We start from the raw sequence: 18,712 nt of genomic DNA on the forward strand, positions 1-18,712 counted from the left end.
GATGATGTATGAGGTCCATACAGCCCAGATCCAAAGGGTATAGGTGGGATTTGAATCGTTAGCTCTCGCACTGGAATCCAAAAAGCTTCTATTCAGCTGCTGTTCAAAGCTGGCTTCACCTCAAACATGTACATCACAGTCTTCACAACTCAGGATCTGCTCCAACACCTACCCAGAAGTACTTTAACCTCAGGCTGTGTTCAGACCATCTCTGTAAGTAAGTGTTAAGGGAACTCTTAAACAAGGTGTTCCTCCACTGCCCTTGATTTGGTAAGCCTTCTGAGAGCACAGCCATTGTGAATCAACACAAAAATAAAAGAACAGTCACTGCTTTCTCTGTTTCACCAAGCTGTATAGGCTTCCCTGGGGCTGGCAGGAGGGATTAGAGGGCAAAACACTGAGAGGCTTATAGCGAAGCTCTCTCTAAATCCTTGGTATGGAATATTTGAGGATGGCCTGTACCAGAAGGAAAGTAATTACAGTTTCATAGCAGCAGCTGAGGCATTTGCATAGCAGGAAGGTCCTACATGCCAGGCACTGCTCCAAACACTGCTCATGAACTTGAAATTAAACAGTTACTGAATAAAAATGCAAAGTAATTCCTGAAGCAGTCTCAGGCTCCAGGCCTTGCTCCAGAGACAGAAAACTTGTTCGAGTGGTTCAACACTAGGGTAGAACCACATATCCTTTGTCCAAATGAAGCTTTATTATCATGTGAGGCATAAAGTAGAGCAGTTTTAGCAGGCAGAGCCCTGCTCCTCTGTGCTAAACTCATCTCTGATTTGTGGACCTGGCTTAGGCTGGTGCCAGGTTGGTGGTGTTCACTGACACTATTTCTTTTTAATGAGATCAGAATTAAGCTGAGAGGGGGAGAAAGAGAAGAGTTTCACAGAAATCCAGACCCCTTTTCTCAGGCCAAATGATTTGTGCTCAAGAGGCTTCCCCAGGCTCTTCAGCATCATTGCAGCGCTGTCAGACACCTGACAAACTCCTGCCAACAGAGTTTAGAGTAAACAGAAGTGATGTGTGACACCTTAAATATTGCTAATGAACATCAGGTGTTTGCTGGGGAAAATGGCTCCTCGTCTTAGATATGGTAATTATTTTAAAGATCTATTTAGCATTTAGATTGCTTAGGGGGGAAAGAGCTTGGAGCTCTTGATTGCCTTGAAAAATGCTTCGGTATTAAGTGGATCTCTTTGAACACTGCTTTCATCTACTCAGACAGAAAGCAGAGGTGACACTTCAGCTTGGGATAATTAGAGGGACTTTGACATCCTTTCGTTGTCCTTGTCAACAGCATTATAACATGCAGCCTCTGCTTAAAAAACCAGCATGCAACAAACCTTGCACAAGAGCATTTAAGAGAGTTAAAATACAAAAGATTAAACATGTTGCGCTGAGACCTTGAGAGGAGCCATTCAAGACCCAGCTTGAACATTCGCACTCTGCAGTTTAACCCCAACCAGAAGATCTTTTGGTATAGACTTAGACTTAGCTATATCTGTTGCATCTTTAATGCTCGTTTTCAGCAACAGATGTTTATGGCTGCAGAATCATTTTCAGCTCTCACAGGCTGAGTGGTTTAGACTTAACAAAACCCTTGGAGGTGAAGGCTTCCATGAAAATCGCAGGTATGGCAGGACATAAAAGCGATTGCTGAGCGAGAGACAGAACTCTGCCGTGGCAGCTGAATCTCTCAGCTCACAGTCAGGCTGCCCTGTGCTAGCCTGTGGCAGTAAGCCTGGTTTGATGGTTTAAAACTGCTCAGAGCTGGCCAAAAGGACAAAGCAGCCTGCAAGCCTAATACATCAGGCTGAGCAAATCCAGCAATTTGGAATCAAGTCTCTGCTATGATTTGCTACTTCTGCTCAAAAATCTGAGATTACTTAGAGAAAAATGACTTCTGCCTCAAAGAAGTCCCTCCATGCCCGAGTTGCTGAAACACTGTTTTTGCATGCACTGCAGTATGTTCAATGGCAAAGGCAGTCCAGATGATGTTTTAAAGCCCACATAGTCAACTCTTCATCTACACAGCAGCTGTCATTAAGCTCATTTTAGCAGGAAGACATATCAGTGTATTAAGCAGTGTTGCAGATGAACAACACAAGATAGGTAGGGTGTTTCACTGGGGAAGAAAGGTGATGCTGAACACCAAGGGAGATGCAGAGCATCTGTACAGAGCACCCCCTGAACACTGCCAGTGCATAAGGTAGACCCACTTCAAACATTAGCTGTATTTCTCTCCTTCCTTGCAGCCACTTCAAGATTTAACTGTTATATTACCAGTTTCCCTATGTAATTTGCTGAAGAAAAAACAAGCAGGATAAGCACCCAGCTCCCTAGGGGAGCCCTCAGTCTCACTTGCCTTGGGCCAGCTCTCTACTGTTACTTCTGCTACAAAGCCAGCAACTGCTGACCAGCAGTTCTCCCAGCCACTTGCATTTCTTAAACCCACCAGTATTAAAATAATGGTTGAACTCGGTGATCTTAAAGGTCTTTTCCAACCTAGCTGTCCTATGATTCTATGAAAATGCACAGCAAGAAATCTAATGCAAGCAGGAACAATGATTTAGACTGAGTCTGTTTCCCAAATCTGACAAGTGTATGCACTAACGAATAACATCCCCCCCAACCCTGCAAAAAGAGAAGGAAACATGCAGCAGTGAGGAGAAAGCCAACCGTCAATGTCTGCTGAGAAAAATGTTTCTCTGTTCTGTCTCCTCACCTATAAAGCCTGTTTTAAGACCACAAAGGAGAAAAGCAGATGTAAATGAAGATGATGTCAAAACACATGTGGACTAAATAGAGCAAGAATTTCACCCTTATTGTCCTGCCTGGCTGGGCAGGGAAGGCAGGATGTGTAGGTTCACATGCCAGATGCAGGGTAGTCATTGCTGTGGTCAGCACAGAGGGGGGATCAGCATGGGCAAACTGCCCCAGCAGCAGTGGTGGCTCAGGCAGCTTGTGTAGCCCAGCCTGACCGAGCTGCAGGCAGCACCGGCTGCGTTGCGAGTGCTGTGCCAGAGGGAGGGTTTGCTCTCCCTCCAAGTGCAGCAAACTTGGAGACTGATAAAACAAAGAAAAAACCCAACAAAGAATTAAACAACTCGCTGGAGAAAATCGATTAGGAAACACCAATGATAAAAATGTTTCCTCTTTGCCATGGGCAAAGTGCTTTTCTAAGGTGGCTGAATTAAAGTTCACTTCATGTGGCAGCCAGATGGAACTGTTCCCAGTTTGGAGAAAGGAAGGGAGTACTGGGAGCTTATCTGAGTAGTCTGCAGTCACTGAGAATCAGAGCTGACAGCAAAACACAGCTTTTTTGCTCTGTCCCTTGGTAAGCTGAGGTGAAACGCAGAATTAACTGTCCCCATTATGTGTTCTCCACTGAATTTCCAGCTGTAACACTGGTAGCTCTTGTGTTTGTTTTAGAAGGGAAGGAATCACTGCAATGAGGGGTGGAAAAGACCACCTAGTTCAGGCATGGCCAGCCTTGGACTGCCTGATCCCCACTGACATCCTGAGAAACAAGACTTAGGAAAGGTAGTTGAGAGAGAGCCAAGAAGAGAAGCAGGTGGGTGCAAAGGGGTCCAACAGCCCATGTTCCACTGCAGCCTATGACACAGACACCTGCATACCAGTGCAGCCCTGCTGCTGGCTGCGTAATGTCTCTGCAGTGGGAGCCAAGCTTGAAAGTCGCAGCCTGAGCACTGGTCTTCCAAGTCCTGCTGGCTGCCCAGCACAGGCCAAGCTGTCCCCTGAAACAGGAGAGGGATAGCTTGCAGAAGGGTTGAGGGCGGCAAGGAGTGGAAACAAGAGACAGGTCTATGATGTCCTCAGAGCCTGACCCATAGTCTTCCTGTCCTAGAAACACCACAGCCACCCCAGGAAGACTCCTCCTCCTTACACTCAGTTGCTCTGCTACTGATGGGGTTGAAAGGCACTCATCAGCCATCTTCCCATTTTTTCTGCTCTGGAAACTATGGTCACATTTGAGTGCCCTCATACCTATTTCAGCACTTCCCCTTCCACTGCTTTTCTGCTTGCCACAGCACTGAGAACAATGCTGCTTCTCTTTAGCAAAGGCTAAATGCCAACCATCACCCTCAAAATATAACAGCATTGACATGATCTCTGGTTTGCCCTAATTATATGTTGGGATGACTGGGAAACAAGGTGCTTTCATGGGTAAAGAATTTCATGCAAACACTGGTGAACTATAAGAAGATGCCGCCTCTTCAAATAAGCTGTTTTCTCTACTTTGTATTCAGCTGCCCCACTTTGAAACCTTTCTGGTCACTTCCAAAACCCAGCTGTACTGCAGGGCCAGTTCTTGTCACCCAGCTGCTGAAGGGAAACCAACAGCAAAGAGCAGCATGTCTACAGGTTAAAACTAAATAACCACCAGGAGACCCCATGGCAGCCCCATGGGGCAGTGACATGACACACCAGGACACAAGGTAAAGAGGGATCTTGAGAGCTGGGGTGAAGTCTGTGGGAGCTCACGACTACCCTACACTTAGAGGAAGCTGAGGCTGCTACAGGGAAGGTGGTACTGAGATCCAACCCATCAGTTGAGACTGAGGCGGGGAGAAGGTAAAACAGCCCTGGGCTCTGACCAGGAGCTTCAAGGAGAAGAGCCCTTTGGAGAAGAAAGTTGGGACAGACCAGGACCTGTGGCTTTTTGGGTCAGTGACCCCACATCGTTCAGTTCATGCTCATGAATTTGAACATCCCACAGGCACTGTGTAGCTCATCACCCAGCGCACGCTACTCTTATTACTGCAGGCAGTGGTAAACAGCATTGCTGTGCTAGTTTCCATGGAAATCAAAACCAGAGAAGCTGGTTTCTACCAAAATCTCATTAAAACACAATTTTGTCCCAAGTACATTACTGTGTTGTCTTTGTTCTCATTCTTCTTTTTTTTTTCCCCCAGTACAGATGAAGCTGGCTTTATTTTAATGACTCACACTTGTAAAGCACAAGTTTCATTGACAATGTCAAGGAGAAGCCACTATCTCCATTTCTCCATTTGGATGGGCTGTCCTTGACTCAGAAATAGGCAGGTATGAACACTTACACAGTGTCGCTTCCAGCACAGAAATACTACCTTGTTTTCACTTGGTTTTAATGACTGGTCAGTCACTGGTGAGATTTAAGCAGCGTTTCTCAAACAGATGCAGATCAGTCAAAAAGAATAAAAAGTTGGTTGCTTCTTTCCCGTACCCAGCCTCCCATTGCCCAGCAGCACCTGTGGAACATGCTGCAGCACAGAAGCATTTTTGACAGAGCTCTGGACTGTACCTCAGGTGCTTGCAAAACACCTTACAGAAAGAAAGCCCTAGAACTGTGGATCACAGCCCCGCTACCTTGCTCCCGAGTGGTGAGGGGCAATACCTCCTGCCCACACATGGGTACAGAGTTGTCCACTGGAGAAGCAGAGCCAGAAGCTCAGCATGCTGCAAACACCCCAATTATTTTCACAGGACAGCACACTGCTGAGTTTTTGCTACCATAGAAGCAAAATAAACACTGGAACCAAGTTTTGTGTTAGGTGCATCTAAACATCTGATTTCAACATTTGCAGTTCTCCAGGGCTTCTTTGCTTCTGCTTAAAATGCTCACAAGTCACAACAAAGGAATGAATCCGAGGACCCATAAGAGGGAAGGATACAGGAGCTGTTCAGTTGTGTTGGCAGTATGAGGCTGAAAGAGAAAGGATGCAAGAAGTATGTTAGGATGCTTGCCTGAGATAAGAGCAGCAGTCAGGTTTCCAAGTACTTCTGCAATTAGCATGTAATTCTAAAATGCTGAAGAGGTCACAACAGAGAGATAGAGGTACTGACCTCTACACATCCTGCAGCCCAACTGCAGAGGGTTTTGAGAATGGAGACACTTGCATAAGGTCTCTGTATCAAGCAAGTTCCTTTTAACAGGCTGCAGAAAAAGGAGATCTCAGATCTTCTAGCACCTAACTTTCTTACCGAGCATAGCCTGGAGAACACCTCTGTTTCTAAGAAAATAACCTGCTTTGTAAGTGCTTAAATGAACTATTTGAGTATTAAAAAAAAACCAACCGACCAACCAAAACCAAATGAAACAAACAAAAAAACCCAACACAACAGCCAAACATAAATCCAAACAACACTTGATTTGCCTTTTGAGACAAAGAATTTACTGAATTTGACCCAGCTGAGTGACTGCTGTAGGTGTGGTGCTTCTATGGTTTTAACCTTCTGTAAAGAAATTATTCCCCTATATTTTTTCCCCACACTTGGCTCTAGTCCCTTTTGATGCAACTATTTCTACTCCAAACTCTCCTACCTCATTCACATGCCTGACCCTACCCTCCTCAGAGGGTAACCCATCCCTCACTCACTTCTCCTTCAACCCCAGCCACCCCAGTTTGGCTCTTCACGAGATCAGTATTTTATTTTCCTAGACAAGTCTATTTAAAGTCTTCCCAGCCACTGTTACAGCCTGAGAACCTCCCGGTTTCTGTGGCACTTTGGAGGTCATCACTCAAGCCATGCATGGCAGGACTCCAGAGACACAGCCCAGCTGATGTCCTGCTACAGAAGCAGCACTAAAGAGAAAGCCCCATCTCTTGTCCTTCTTATCGGGTTCCGACAGCACTCCAACATCAGATGCGTTACCAGGCAGCATGGGGAAGCACTGGCTCCCTCCGCACCCGGTAACTTCCAACACACCTTCAGCCTCCTTCCCTAGACAGAGGCTCCAGCACAACTGCAGAGGCAGACCCAGCTGATAAAAAGCCTCTGGGGTGAACTAAGGTGGTTAAGCCCTGATTTTAAACTCAGAGCCTCCACATTGACATTGCTGGCTGGGCTTTTTTTTTTTAATAAAGTGAGATTAGGAAGGTTTACCAGCCTATATGGGGTGTCACAGTATTTGAGGCTTAGCAATGCTCCTGGTAGGAGGCATCTGTGGGTGGTGATGCTTCCCTGCCCTTAAGCTAGAGGCAGAAGACAGACCTTTGGGAGGCTTAGTAAGGAATAGGCAGGCTGATAGCCTAAGGAAAAGAGTAATAGGTTGGAGTAACAGGAAGAATTAATACCCCCCACCTCCAGCTATTTCTTTCAGCATGTAAAAGCCAGTCCATTGACTGCTCTTAACTTTTACTAGAAAGGATACTTGCCTGCCTAGCCAGCAGAAGAGAACTGCCTCACTGTTTTCACCTGATATACCACTGTACCCTAGAAATATCTCTGCCAGTTCCTGTGGTATCACTCTAGAAGCCACCCAGAAACTCAAGCAAAGACCTGTGGCATGTGTGTCTGGGGACACAAACCCAGTGAGAGACAGAGGCAAGTACCAGGCAAGTAAGGATGGAGGCTTTTTTCTGATGGGAACTAGGGGAGGATAAGAACAGGCTGAAACACTTGTTTCAAAGTGGATTTTATTCCAGGCATTAAACAGATTCTGGCACATGCTTTCTTCAAGAAAAGGGAAAACAAATCTGGGCTCCACATAAATTACATCTGGCAAAGTGTAACTTACAAGTGAGTGGGGAAAATAAACCCTTTGAAATTGATTTCTGTACAACAGTAGTTTCAACTCCTCTTAAATAAACCCCTATTGGTTCACAGCACATGAAAATACCTTGGATGATCTGGTACAATAACAGCTTTCTTAAAAAGTGTTAGCAATGCAAATGCTCTGTCGTAACAGCCTGGGGGGCTTTTAAAGTAAAACGGGAAAACAAGGGCAAGCAGCTGTTTGTTCTGACTTAAAGAAACAGATCACTGGGACAAACTTGAGGGCTCAGTCAGTTTGCTTTCAAAAAACCGACTGGAGTCCTTTACCAAAACATGGCACTGCATGGACCTTGGGGGAAAAAGCACAGGTAACGTCATTCCTCTTTCCCCTCGGAGCAAGGAAAATGGCAAATATACCAATATTGATTTTGGACAAGACTTTGTTTATTCTGAAGAGATTAGTTTGCCCACACTTGAAAGCAGCCTTTTGTAATCCATCGCCTTTTCAGCCATTGCTAAAAGCCACTGGAAACCAATAGCTACCAGAAGATGCTGTGGGGGGAGGGCAGAGGTCTGCATTGGGCCTTCAGGAAGGTCCTGCGTGCAGTGCTTTAGGTGACAGACAAGTAAATAGTGTGGAGGTGATCTCAGGAGAACATGTCCAAAACCAGGAAGAGTTAGGGCTCTGGTAGCCCCTAACTCTGGGAGCAATTTAAGTTACTGACATCTAGCATATGCCCACCTTTTCCTTTTTTCCCCCAGGCCGGGGCACCTGCAGAAGGAGAGTGTCCCATCTTTAGCTGCCCCAGCTCACAGCCCCAGATGATATCAGTTCACACTCTGCCAGGTGGTGAGTAGTAGGAAGAGAGGCACAAATCAACACAGCTAGTCCGGGCACCTCTGCTCCAGGAGCCATCAGTAGCCTCCAACACTGGAGCCAAGCACAAAGTCAAGGGCAGTAGTCAGCATGCTGACAAGAGGCCTTTGAACCAGAGCTGGCCCAGAGCTTGGAGACTGGATGTAGCAGAGCTTCTGTGGTCTGCAGCAACAGGAGAATTGTTTGTAGAGGAGCTGGGTCCTAGTCCCAGTACGGTTATGAAGAAGGAACTGCAAAAAAGCTGCACACACACAGTGGGAGCAAGGAGGAAGGAAGCAGTACCTGGTGGAGGAGTGAACATGCTGTTAGATGCAACCCTTGAGCTGCTGGAGAGTGAAATGGGGGAAGCTCAGATGGTCCACTTAGGATGCATTCTGATGAAAATACATAATCCTTTATCACTCCATTGTACACAGAGCTTACGTACAGTGCCTGCTCAATGGCCTTTCATCTGTATTTGCATTAACTTTTTTCAAGCCAGGTATGTGAGAACTTTACTGTCCCTGTCTTCTAACGCTTAATGATGCTGTTTTGGAAGTAGCATCTCCTGCATATTCTTGCTTAAAAAAGCAGTTTCTAGTAGGATGGTAACTCTCCCCACTGATGGGTCTTGTCTATTCTGCCCTCTTTCTATTCATAGATTATTTCTTTTTCTTCTGCAATCTTTCCTGGCCCTAGTGGTTCAGGCCCAAAGCACCTCCATACAAGGAAAGAGAAATCTTTGCAGAGTTGGTACCCCCATTCCCACACAGAACTGCAGCTGCACAATGCAGTAAGCTTGGGACCAAAGGGAACTGCCTCCTGAGCTTTCACAGTGTGAGCAGGTCATTCTTCTAGTTAATCGGTGTTGAGATGGTGAGCTGATGTCAAAGTGACGAGGGAAACAGGAAAAAAGCTCTGGCCACATGACTCTCATAATTTTTTAAATAAAAGAACCGAGAACAGAAAACAAATTGTCCAATTCTCACACAAGCACTTCTGAGCACATACAACGTATGAAGAACAGTATCTGTTCTTTTGTCAATTGTTGGAGCTAATGCCAAGTTAGGAAAAAGAATTATAATGGGATACAAACATGATCAAAAGCAGCCAGCTGTTCAGAATCCAAATGAATATCCTGTTTTTCTTCTACTCCAGAAAAGGAAGGATCCAGTCAAGCAACTGTCAACCGAAGGTCACCCGGCTATCTGGTTCCCCTGCCAGGTTCTTGGAGAAGAGGCTAGGTTTACAAAACCTAGCTCCAAGAGGAAAATTTAACAGATCTTGTAGGAAAAGCTAAAGTTGGGGGGATTTTTTTATTTGAATAGGTAAACTTCCCCTGGCAGGTCTGAAAATCTACACTTAGCTACAGCTGACTGGTAACTGGGAGCAGGACTGGGATGCTAGCTAGAGACACCAGTTGTCTTTGGTATTTCCAGAACACAAAGAAGAGATATCTCGGGGCAGGTCTGTACTGTGGCAGCATTTGTGCAGGGAGCATTTTCAGCTGCACCAACTAACCTGCCCAAGATGGGAGTTGCCCGCTGGGAGGAGAAATGGCTGTCCCAAGTCAAGCAGCCCTAGGCCTTTTCACCTCCTCTTTCTCAGAGAGAGAGGGAAGAGAACTAGACAGGTGGATTGGGTGGCTTGTCACGTTGGGCTCTGTTCCACGCAGAGCTGGAGAGCCAGCGAGGGGGCTGTGCTCCTGCCCAGCCAGCAGCAGGAAGCCTGCAATGACCGAGGGGCTGTCCCCTTCTGCCTCATGCAGCGGGCAACTGGGTGGGCTCCTGCCACAGGCCTGGGCCAAATGCAGTGGCACTGTCAGTGAGCGCTGCTCACAGAGCTCTGTGCATCACCTTCAGAGTAGGGTGCAGCAGGCAGCGGCTGGTAGCATCAGGAGGAGCAGCCAGAGAACAGTCCCAGCTTCCCTGGCATCACAAAGTGTCAGCACCCATTTCTGACCAGCTCTGCAGGAATATGGTACCCAGAACCCAGGTCCAGTTGGGCTGCCTGCAGGTTTGGGTAACTCATGGAGGCAGGGCTCGCCTTCCACCCATAAGAGAATGGAAGCAAGAATTCCACAGGGAATAGTCCCCAAAACAATCCCTGGTTATTATGCTGCTAAAACAGACTGTCCCTTTTCCAGCTCTTATCAGCACTGTGCCAACCTCAGCCCATTTGGCTGTAGAGCAGCTATTACAGACAGAGAAAGGAACAGGCCCCCCACAAGGAGGTTACAAACCTGTCCCCAGGGCCTGCTAGTTCCTTCCCAGCCCTCCACTCATCATGATGACTCCTCTTCTGGCCAGTCCTCACTGAGAGACACACATGCATGAATGATGCACAATGTTAGAGCAAAAAGCCAGGGAAGCCAAAGAGCTACCAATGTTAGTACAAGCATTGTCTAATCTTTTAGACTGAAGGTCATGGGCTCGGCATGCAGAGGAAGGAATGGATGGGGAGAGCTGCAAGGCAGTTCTGGTCACTCCGAGTGTTTGGCTGGGTTCTCCCCCCTCTCTGGGTGCAGCTGTGCACAGACATCAGCTACAAAGGAGAACTTAAGACAACAGATAGGAAGATTTCAACAACTCTCCTCATCCCTCTCGCTCCCAGCTTCTCTGAAAAGCTCAGAAACACCAAGTACTCAGCTGAAATGATGGGCACATGAAAACAATTAGGGTCAGACATACAAAATCTTCCCGATCCCCCTCTGTTCCCAAGGTCTCATGCACAAAGAAACAACGAGATCTCTGTGCTACCATCATGTTGCTTGTAGCAGCTCCCACTGTTGGCCAGATACTCCTGCTTGGCAAGGGTTGGTCATCACTCTCCCAGTCTGGTTTTCCAGGCAGAGACCACTGACAAAGTGTTGAATGAAACTGCCTTTCATCTTCCACTTCTGTAAGAAGACAGAGAAGAAACATGCTGTTACTTCAATTTCACCACAGAACTGTACCTCCAAGCAGAATGAGAAAGGTTGAGCATAAACCTCAGGTAAAGCCCAGCAGCTTGGGAGACTGAAAATCTGGGCATGGGCAGCATCTCTCAAGCACTGGTTTCCTGTATTAACCATACCTGGAATTTGAGTTTAGCTGAATTATAGGACTAGATATTCAGAAGCATCTATAAGGCAAACAACACAAAAATCAGCAAGTAGTGGCATTTTCAAAAGCATCCAAGATCCACAATTTCCCTGCCATTCTTTGTCCTGCATCTCTAGGCACCCAGATATCTGTCAAAACCTAAAATCCTTCTATGGTTTCTTTCCAATCCATAGAAAGCAAAGCGATGAAAGTTCATCCAACATGAAAAGCAATCTATCCACAGAAAGCAAAAATCACACTTCTTGCTGCTTGACTAAATTGTTATCTCTCTCTCTTCCATGTCAGCTCATCTCTCAAGTCAAGATTTTTATCAGTCCTACACTGAAAGCTCTTCATAGCTCTGTACTCTTTTTAGCCAGCTCTACTTCATAATCTTATCTGCCTTGCCAACATTTTGGTTTATAACTGTCCATTCAACAGCTTCTCTGAACATAGTGCTCTGCTTTCTGCAGTGCTGTCCTCTGGGTCTGCTCTCCTCAGAGCATATCCACCTGGTCCCACATGCAACCCTCTCTTGAAGGGCTACATTGTTCACGCTGCTTTCTAGGAAAGAAAATGTGTGTCCTAACCTTGAATTGAGAATTCTACTGGGAAAGGGCTGTAGGTTCCATCCCTGCTGGAAAGAATTTGGACCACTGTGGCTGACAGTGATGAGAAAAAAAGCAGAAATGAATCCGTGGACTTGGGATCTCGCAGGTGAAGCTGGGCCATTTCCCTCCAGTGGGGCACTGCTGAGATCAGTGGGTTGTTGGACTGAGTGCTCCATGGTCCAGAGATCACTCTTTTCAGTCACACAGATGAGCCAGCTAGAATCAGAGCCTGGGTCTTCAGTCAGTAAACAGCTTAGGAATATTATGAAGATGTTTTGGCTAACCCATGGAAACTGATTAAGAAAAAGAAACAGCTTGACAACACTGATGGACCTGAAGGCTGTTGCAGAAATTATATACAAAGGGGGAAAAAAATCCTGCAATATCCAGGCAATGTCAAAACCTACAACCATTTTAATTCTTGGGTAATACAGCAAACAGATTGCCACATGCTGTGTGGTTTAAGATATCCAGTTATGTTCAGCTATTGCTGGCAGCTCTCCTCCAGATCTGTGTGCTAGTCATGTTTCTTAGAGGTCAGGGCAGTTGCAAAGCCCAGAGTAATCTGTTGCTCCTGTTTCACATATTCTTTCAAGACTGAATATCAGCTGCAGGACCACGTTGCCAGCACTGCTAGCCCTGCCTGACAGGATACCACTAAAGGAGAGCTGTTTGTGCAGCAAGAAGAAGCTAGGTTTAATAGGCAAAGGGGCAGAGCAATGTAGAGAGGATTGAGAGGAAGATACCATGCAGCCTGTGCACTGCAATGCCCTCACCAGCTGCTGCAACCCCCTGCCTACACAGATCCCAGAGCCATCTGGCTCTCATCTGGCAGAAGTCTCCCTCCAAAGAGCTGAGGAAGAGTTAATACCATAAAGCAGAAGCTGTAAGGATGGAGTGGAAAGCAGGAGGTCTTCTCCTCCAGAAAGCAATACACTCTGCGTAGCTGGCACAATCTCTGCACAATGACCTCCCCACCACTGTTTGCTAGGATCATAGACACCTCTGTGAAGAGCCTCTTGACCTTCTCCTACTGTGCAAAGGGAAACTCTTCCTTGCTTTCCACCCTCCCCCTGCCTCTCTGTACTTGTGAATTCCCAGCCTTCTTCTTCACCTTCCCCTGTGCATGTGATAGAAAACGCCTGCCAACCATCTGTCCCACACACCCCATAGCTCACCAGAAGACCTTGCTGCAAAGGAGTATGCTGTTACGAGATTTGAGATGGAGGGCAAAGGCAACTAAGAGACACTGGTTTTCTTTCCCCAGCTCTTCAGGAGAAAACTAGCACTACTGGGAGGCTCGCTCATGTTATTCCTCCAGATCAGAGGAACCAGATCAGAGATCAGAGACCTGCTGCCGTTATCATCTTTTCATGCTAAACAGGTACCCTCTGTGATGTTTGTAGGGAGAGTCAACAGCAACAGACACAGCAGGACACCTGCAAACACTCACCAGAGCACGTTTGCTGCTGCTAACAAAGTATGCCAATCAACCCACTTCTCAGTGAATCACACCACTGGAAAGCCCAGCGTTTCAACTCATCCCATATCCCTATGTTTGAAAGAAAGTTGGTCAAGGATGGGAAAGGTAGAGGAGGAACACTGAGAAGGTGACAGAAAGATGACTATAAGGCTCATCCGGGCTGCAGGAAGATGCAATATGGAGCTATTATAAAGCATACTGACAGTAAAAGGCAAAGCAGAGCTCCTCATCTCACATGGAAGTGGTATTTTCAGAATGACGGATTCCCCTTCTGGTCAGAAACTGTGCTTTGCTGCCCTCTGTGAGATAACAGAGCAACTCCCCTGACTTCACCTGAACCTTTCACTAAATCCCCCTGCCTGAATGAGAGACCACAGGATTACCAAGGACAACCCAACACCTAGCCCTGGGAGGCACACATCGTATCTCGGACCCTTGAGGATGGTGGGCAGTAGGAATGGGTGGAAACTGGAGTTTGGAGGCTCTTCTCCCACTGTCAGCCACCTCAGAGCCAGGCAATTTAGTCTAAACTGGTCACCTGCTGACATACTTAGGGAAGGGTCCAGTGTACAGGCCCCTTCTGGGAGGGCCCATCTTTCTCCACAGACCATAAGGGGAGACTAGACAGCAAATTTTTAAATTACAGTGGTGATGCCCATCATTAGGAAAAACAAACAGAGAAGACATTTCCTGCATACACAACCAAACATTTCAGGCAGTCCTCTCCTCTCCTACACCCAGACATTATGACTGGCCTGTACTTGGAAGGAAAGCTTTTGAAAGAGATAAGCACTGCACAATCTGAAAAATTTTGTCTTGGAAGTCCTCTTTGTTTTCCTTTTCTTGCGCAGATAGAGACAATACAGTTTACTGGTCACAGCAGATCTGGAGTAGAGATGGGGAAAAAAAACCCAACCGTATTTTCTTTTAAATACTGTGTTTTGATCCTCTTCCCCAGTGTCAAAATTTTCCCTACTTTTTTTTAAAGCTCCCTCTCCATCTTTATTACGTACCATTGAAAAGTATTTTGAGGTGGCTGGATAGAAGCATTCCATGTGCAATTACTAAGAGAAAAGTCAGAAATAGCCAGTCCTTTTCTACCCAATACATACAAGAGCTGAAGACGTTTACACTAGTGTAGTTTTTCAGGGTAATCAAAAGTTCTATTTTAACCCCCAGCAATCCAGTCAGTCCAGGTTTTCTCTCCAGATTCTAACAAGAGCCTTGTAACTCTGAAAATATAGTGGAGTTGGTCAAGCTCACGAAACACAGTTTAGAAGAGCAGATTTTGTTGATTAGGACTGAGAAGATTCACACAGAAACATATGGAGAGCTGGTAACCGGAATAGCCAAGGATGCTGCAAGTTGAAATTGAATGTATTTGCGAGCCATGGGCAGTCTGAATCTGGTGCTGAAGATGACAAACACTAAAATTTAAATAGAGGAGCAGACGGAGTGTGATGGAAAAGCTTACACCAGCATCCAGCAAGTACTGTCTCCCTTTGAGCACTTAACTTTGTAAAACTACGAATCACAATTGAGGGAAACTCGTCTCCTGAAAATCGCTTTCAAGCTATGGCATGCTGCCAGTATTGATTTACCTACTTATTACCATGAAGACGCTGAGTCAAATGCTTCCAGAACAGACAGCTTTTCACTTCTTCTCTTTTCTGATAGTCTATATAAAGCTGTGTTTCTCTTCACATTGGGTAATAGGATATACTGAGAAGCAAGGTGGGAAAAATTTCCCAATCACATCCAAAGGCACACAGGAGTTCAAATACTGTGTCTCGAAAGAAAACTTGGTGTCCTCATTTTCGGGCTGGGGTCACATTCCTTCCTTCAGCACATTTTAATGAAATATGGCTGTTTAATAGGATTTCTCAGCATGCTTCTTATTCTGTTGGGAAATACTGTGCCAATGTTTCTCATTTCCATTCTCTTGTGTTAGTGTCTGACTCTCACTTTGCCTTCTATTTGTCCTCATTATAATAAAAATTAAAACACCACTCCCACCATCAGTCAGAGCCAAAACCAAAGCTAAAGGCAATAATTTATTGTGCATTCAACTAAAAAATGTTATTCTCCAAATAACATTATGGATAACATCCATCTGTTTCGAAATCTAGCTCTGATTATGCAGAATAGCTCTTGGCTGGTCTTCTGCTAGCAGTGCCAGCTGTTGCTGTAGAATGATCAAGGGATCATGGTGCCAAATAGATTTTGTTCCTGGTTCCTTTCATCCCAAGGGAGAACAGTCTGACAGAACCAAAAAACATCTAAATTTTGACTGTTTGCAAAGTTCTAAGACTTATTTTGAGGCAATACTCCAGATAAAGCTCATAATACTGTAAAGCCTCTGCTAGAGTATTACGTATATGGACTGTTGTTAGTACTCAAAAATAAAAACAAAATTATCTGTCCTGTGGACATGCTTAATGCAAAACAGCTGTGTAGGATGTGTACAAATTCAGTACATTTGAAAACAGAAAGCAGCTTTAGGAGCTGTATGGTGCTGTCATAAAGATCTAACCAATCTACTCTGGTGACAAAAAACAAAGCCATCATGTGCCCCATCTTATGTCAGAAACTTGCTTTTGCATCACTCAGACATAGATGTGAAATCTAGATCCAGAAAAGGCTCCTACCACAGACCTCTGATGACAGTGACACCAGAAATGCTCAAAACTGGTCTTTCATCATATCACCATCTTCTCTTATGATACTGTATGTGTGATGCACATTGCCAGGCTCACCCCCTTCCACTCAGACCTCCTACTTAGGGCTCTTGCTTGTCACCTCCACATCTCTGAAGCAGCTCAACTCCCCTTCCTCCACTCAGCTCCTCTGACTCTGAGAAGTCCACTTGAACTGAGGAGTGGCTACATTCATGCATAGTTTGAAAACACTGCTCTCCCCCAGCACTCACACTTTGGGCTGTGAGTACCCACAGGGAAGCAATTTGCGGGACGACTGAGGGAATTTGTTCCCTCCAGCTTCTCTCTTTCATTTCACACTATAGAGTGTCTAAAGAAGTGGATGTCTCCTTGAAAGTCAACCTCTCAGACATCAGGAGGAAAGAGAATAGGATAGTTTGCAAAGATGACTAACTTTTAGCTGATTAAAATCCAATGTCAGTATTAACAATTACTGCGTTTACAGAAGGGAAGGACTATAACAACATTCCCTAAGATCACAACAAACTTGAGCATTGCAAGTAGAACAAGCTTTATAAGTAGAAATCTGAAGTGGCAGTTTGTGACTTCCAAAAAACCCTCAACATTTCAGAGCATTTCAACCCAAATTAGATGAAAAATTCAAACGCACTTCTCCTACCTCATCCCTTCAGCCGCAAGGCAGTTTGGAATGGCAGCTGTGATTAAAATCAGTCTCCGATTATTTGAAATGCTTAAACAAAATCTTTGCTTACAGTCAGTTGGCTAAATCATCTGCTAGGTCAAGTCCTTGATTTAAGTGCAGTTTGTTCACATAAGATAATGGAAAACAACAGCTCACATCCTTAAGCGTGTGTGCATATCTTTATAATAAGCCTGTACATAATCAACGCATCAAGGCTCAATAAATCCTATTCCAGCAGGAGAATGAGCCTGCTTGTGTAAGTGTGGATTAATCTCTCTTCTGGCTAATAGTGCTTGGACTCCACCCCCCTTCAGGGGACTCTTGTCCTTCCATGAGAGGGGAGGTGGGGAAAGACAGCTGATTTGGCAGCAGCTGGAGTCCTCTTTGCTGCCAGGGAAGAAAATGCTGCAGGGCACTGAAGGGGAGGCTAAGTGACCTAATTACACAGCAAAGGGGTGAGTGATTGCCAACAAGAAAAGAGAGCAGGCAAGCAGCCCACTTGGGATATCCTTGCAAGGCTAATCCAAACTAAAGAGTTTTCCCAGCGTATTCATGGTGACAACTCTTCAAGACATTTCTGCATTAACCAGCCCTCTAGAGGAAAGTCTACACAGCCTTTCCATAAATGGGCAAGACTGGATTTCAGTGCTTTCTTTCAGAAAGAACTGAATTCAGAGATTCCTATGGCATTAAAAAGTACTGACAAAAGAAGATGCTGCTGAGGACTGGCAACAGGCTGAGCAGTCTCCTATCTTTGGGTTATCGAAACGATAGATGTATCAGAGAACACAGAGTCAGTGTAGCCTTAGGTGACAGAAAATGTGCTTTCTCTTGATGCAGAGGGAAGCACAGGAACTAGGGATAAAACAAGCCCAGTCAACTCCCTGCTAGTGCTGCATTGTCAGCTGTTGCATTTTGCCCAGTTCTGACAAAAAGGCACATCACATCACATCTCCGTGAGGGCACCCAGGCCATTGCAGAGGCCGTCTCCTACCTAGTGCTGTAAGGCAAAATCACTGATGTGTCCTGGCAGACCAGGGTGGACATCTTGGAAACAGTGTAAGAGTCACAGAACTGCATTTTGTTGGGAACACTGCTGCTGTGTCTTTTCCCTCAGGGAGCAGTTTGGGTGGAATATATGGTCTCTCAGTCAGTATTTCTCAAGTGAGTTGCACACATTCAGTTTTAAACGTCTGTTCACATGCCCAAAGACAGCACGAAGAACACATTTCTCTCACTTCTAAGTAAGTAAACAGATGATAGCACACATCACCCTTCCTTTGGGTGTCTCAAAGCGTTTGCTGCTTATCTACCCCTCTCTGATGCTGTGGTCCATCCATACACCAGTCTGGCTGAATATATATGTTTCCAAGAGTGAGGCTGGGGTGCAACCTAGCTGCAGCTAACCATGCTGCTGATGTCCCAAGCAAAGCAAATATCCACACACTAGTGTGGTCTGTGCTCCCCACTTTGGTCACAGGCAGTGTTGTACATCTGAGCTTATGAAACAGACCAGAGAGGGAGATGCAGAAGATAGAAGGGACTTTTATGTACTTTGATAGTACCAGGTTTGCCCTTACAGGCTGCACTGATGTAGGAACACTGGTGAAGGGATAAAAACTGGTGCAGTTACGTACCTGTCTGCCATCTTTTTGATTGCAGGCTTCCAGTGTGATTTGAGAGCCAGTAGAGAAGGAGGTAATGGAAAGACACTTGTCCTGCTGTCTAATTAAAGGGTCACTGAATACCCACTCCTTTGGCATAAGAAGAAGAAAGGTTCCATTAGGATCATAATGGTGATCAGATGAGGAAGAAA

At 45.6% G+C, this 18,712-nt stretch overlaps 1 protein-coding gene across 1 annotated transcript in view; it reads right to left on the bottom strand.

Moving 5' to 3' along the window:
• Window positions 1–11,120: 11,120 nt before the first annotated feature.
• Window positions 11,121–18,712, bottom strand: part of GALNT16 (polypeptide N-acetylgalactosaminyltransferase 16) — a 34,591-nt gene continuing 26,999 nt past the window's right edge. The window contains exons 13-14 of the mRNA XM_010011645.1: window positions 18,534–18,650; window positions 11,121–11,258 (exon numbers count right to left, since the gene is read on the bottom strand). Of these exons, the coding sequence (XP_010009947.1) occupies window positions 11,121–11,258; window positions 18,534–18,650 (255 nt within the window). The remainder of the gene's footprint in view (window positions 11,259–18,533; window positions 18,651–18,712) is intronic.

This window comes from Nestor notabilis, unplaced genomic scaffold (assembly GCF_000696875.1).
Source record: "Nestor notabilis isolate BGI_N333 unplaced genomic scaffold, ASM69687v1 scaffold15203, whole genome shotgun sequence".
Classification (NCBI taxonomy): Eukaryota; Metazoa; Chordata; class Aves; order Psittaciformes; family Psittacidae; genus Nestor; species Nestor notabilis.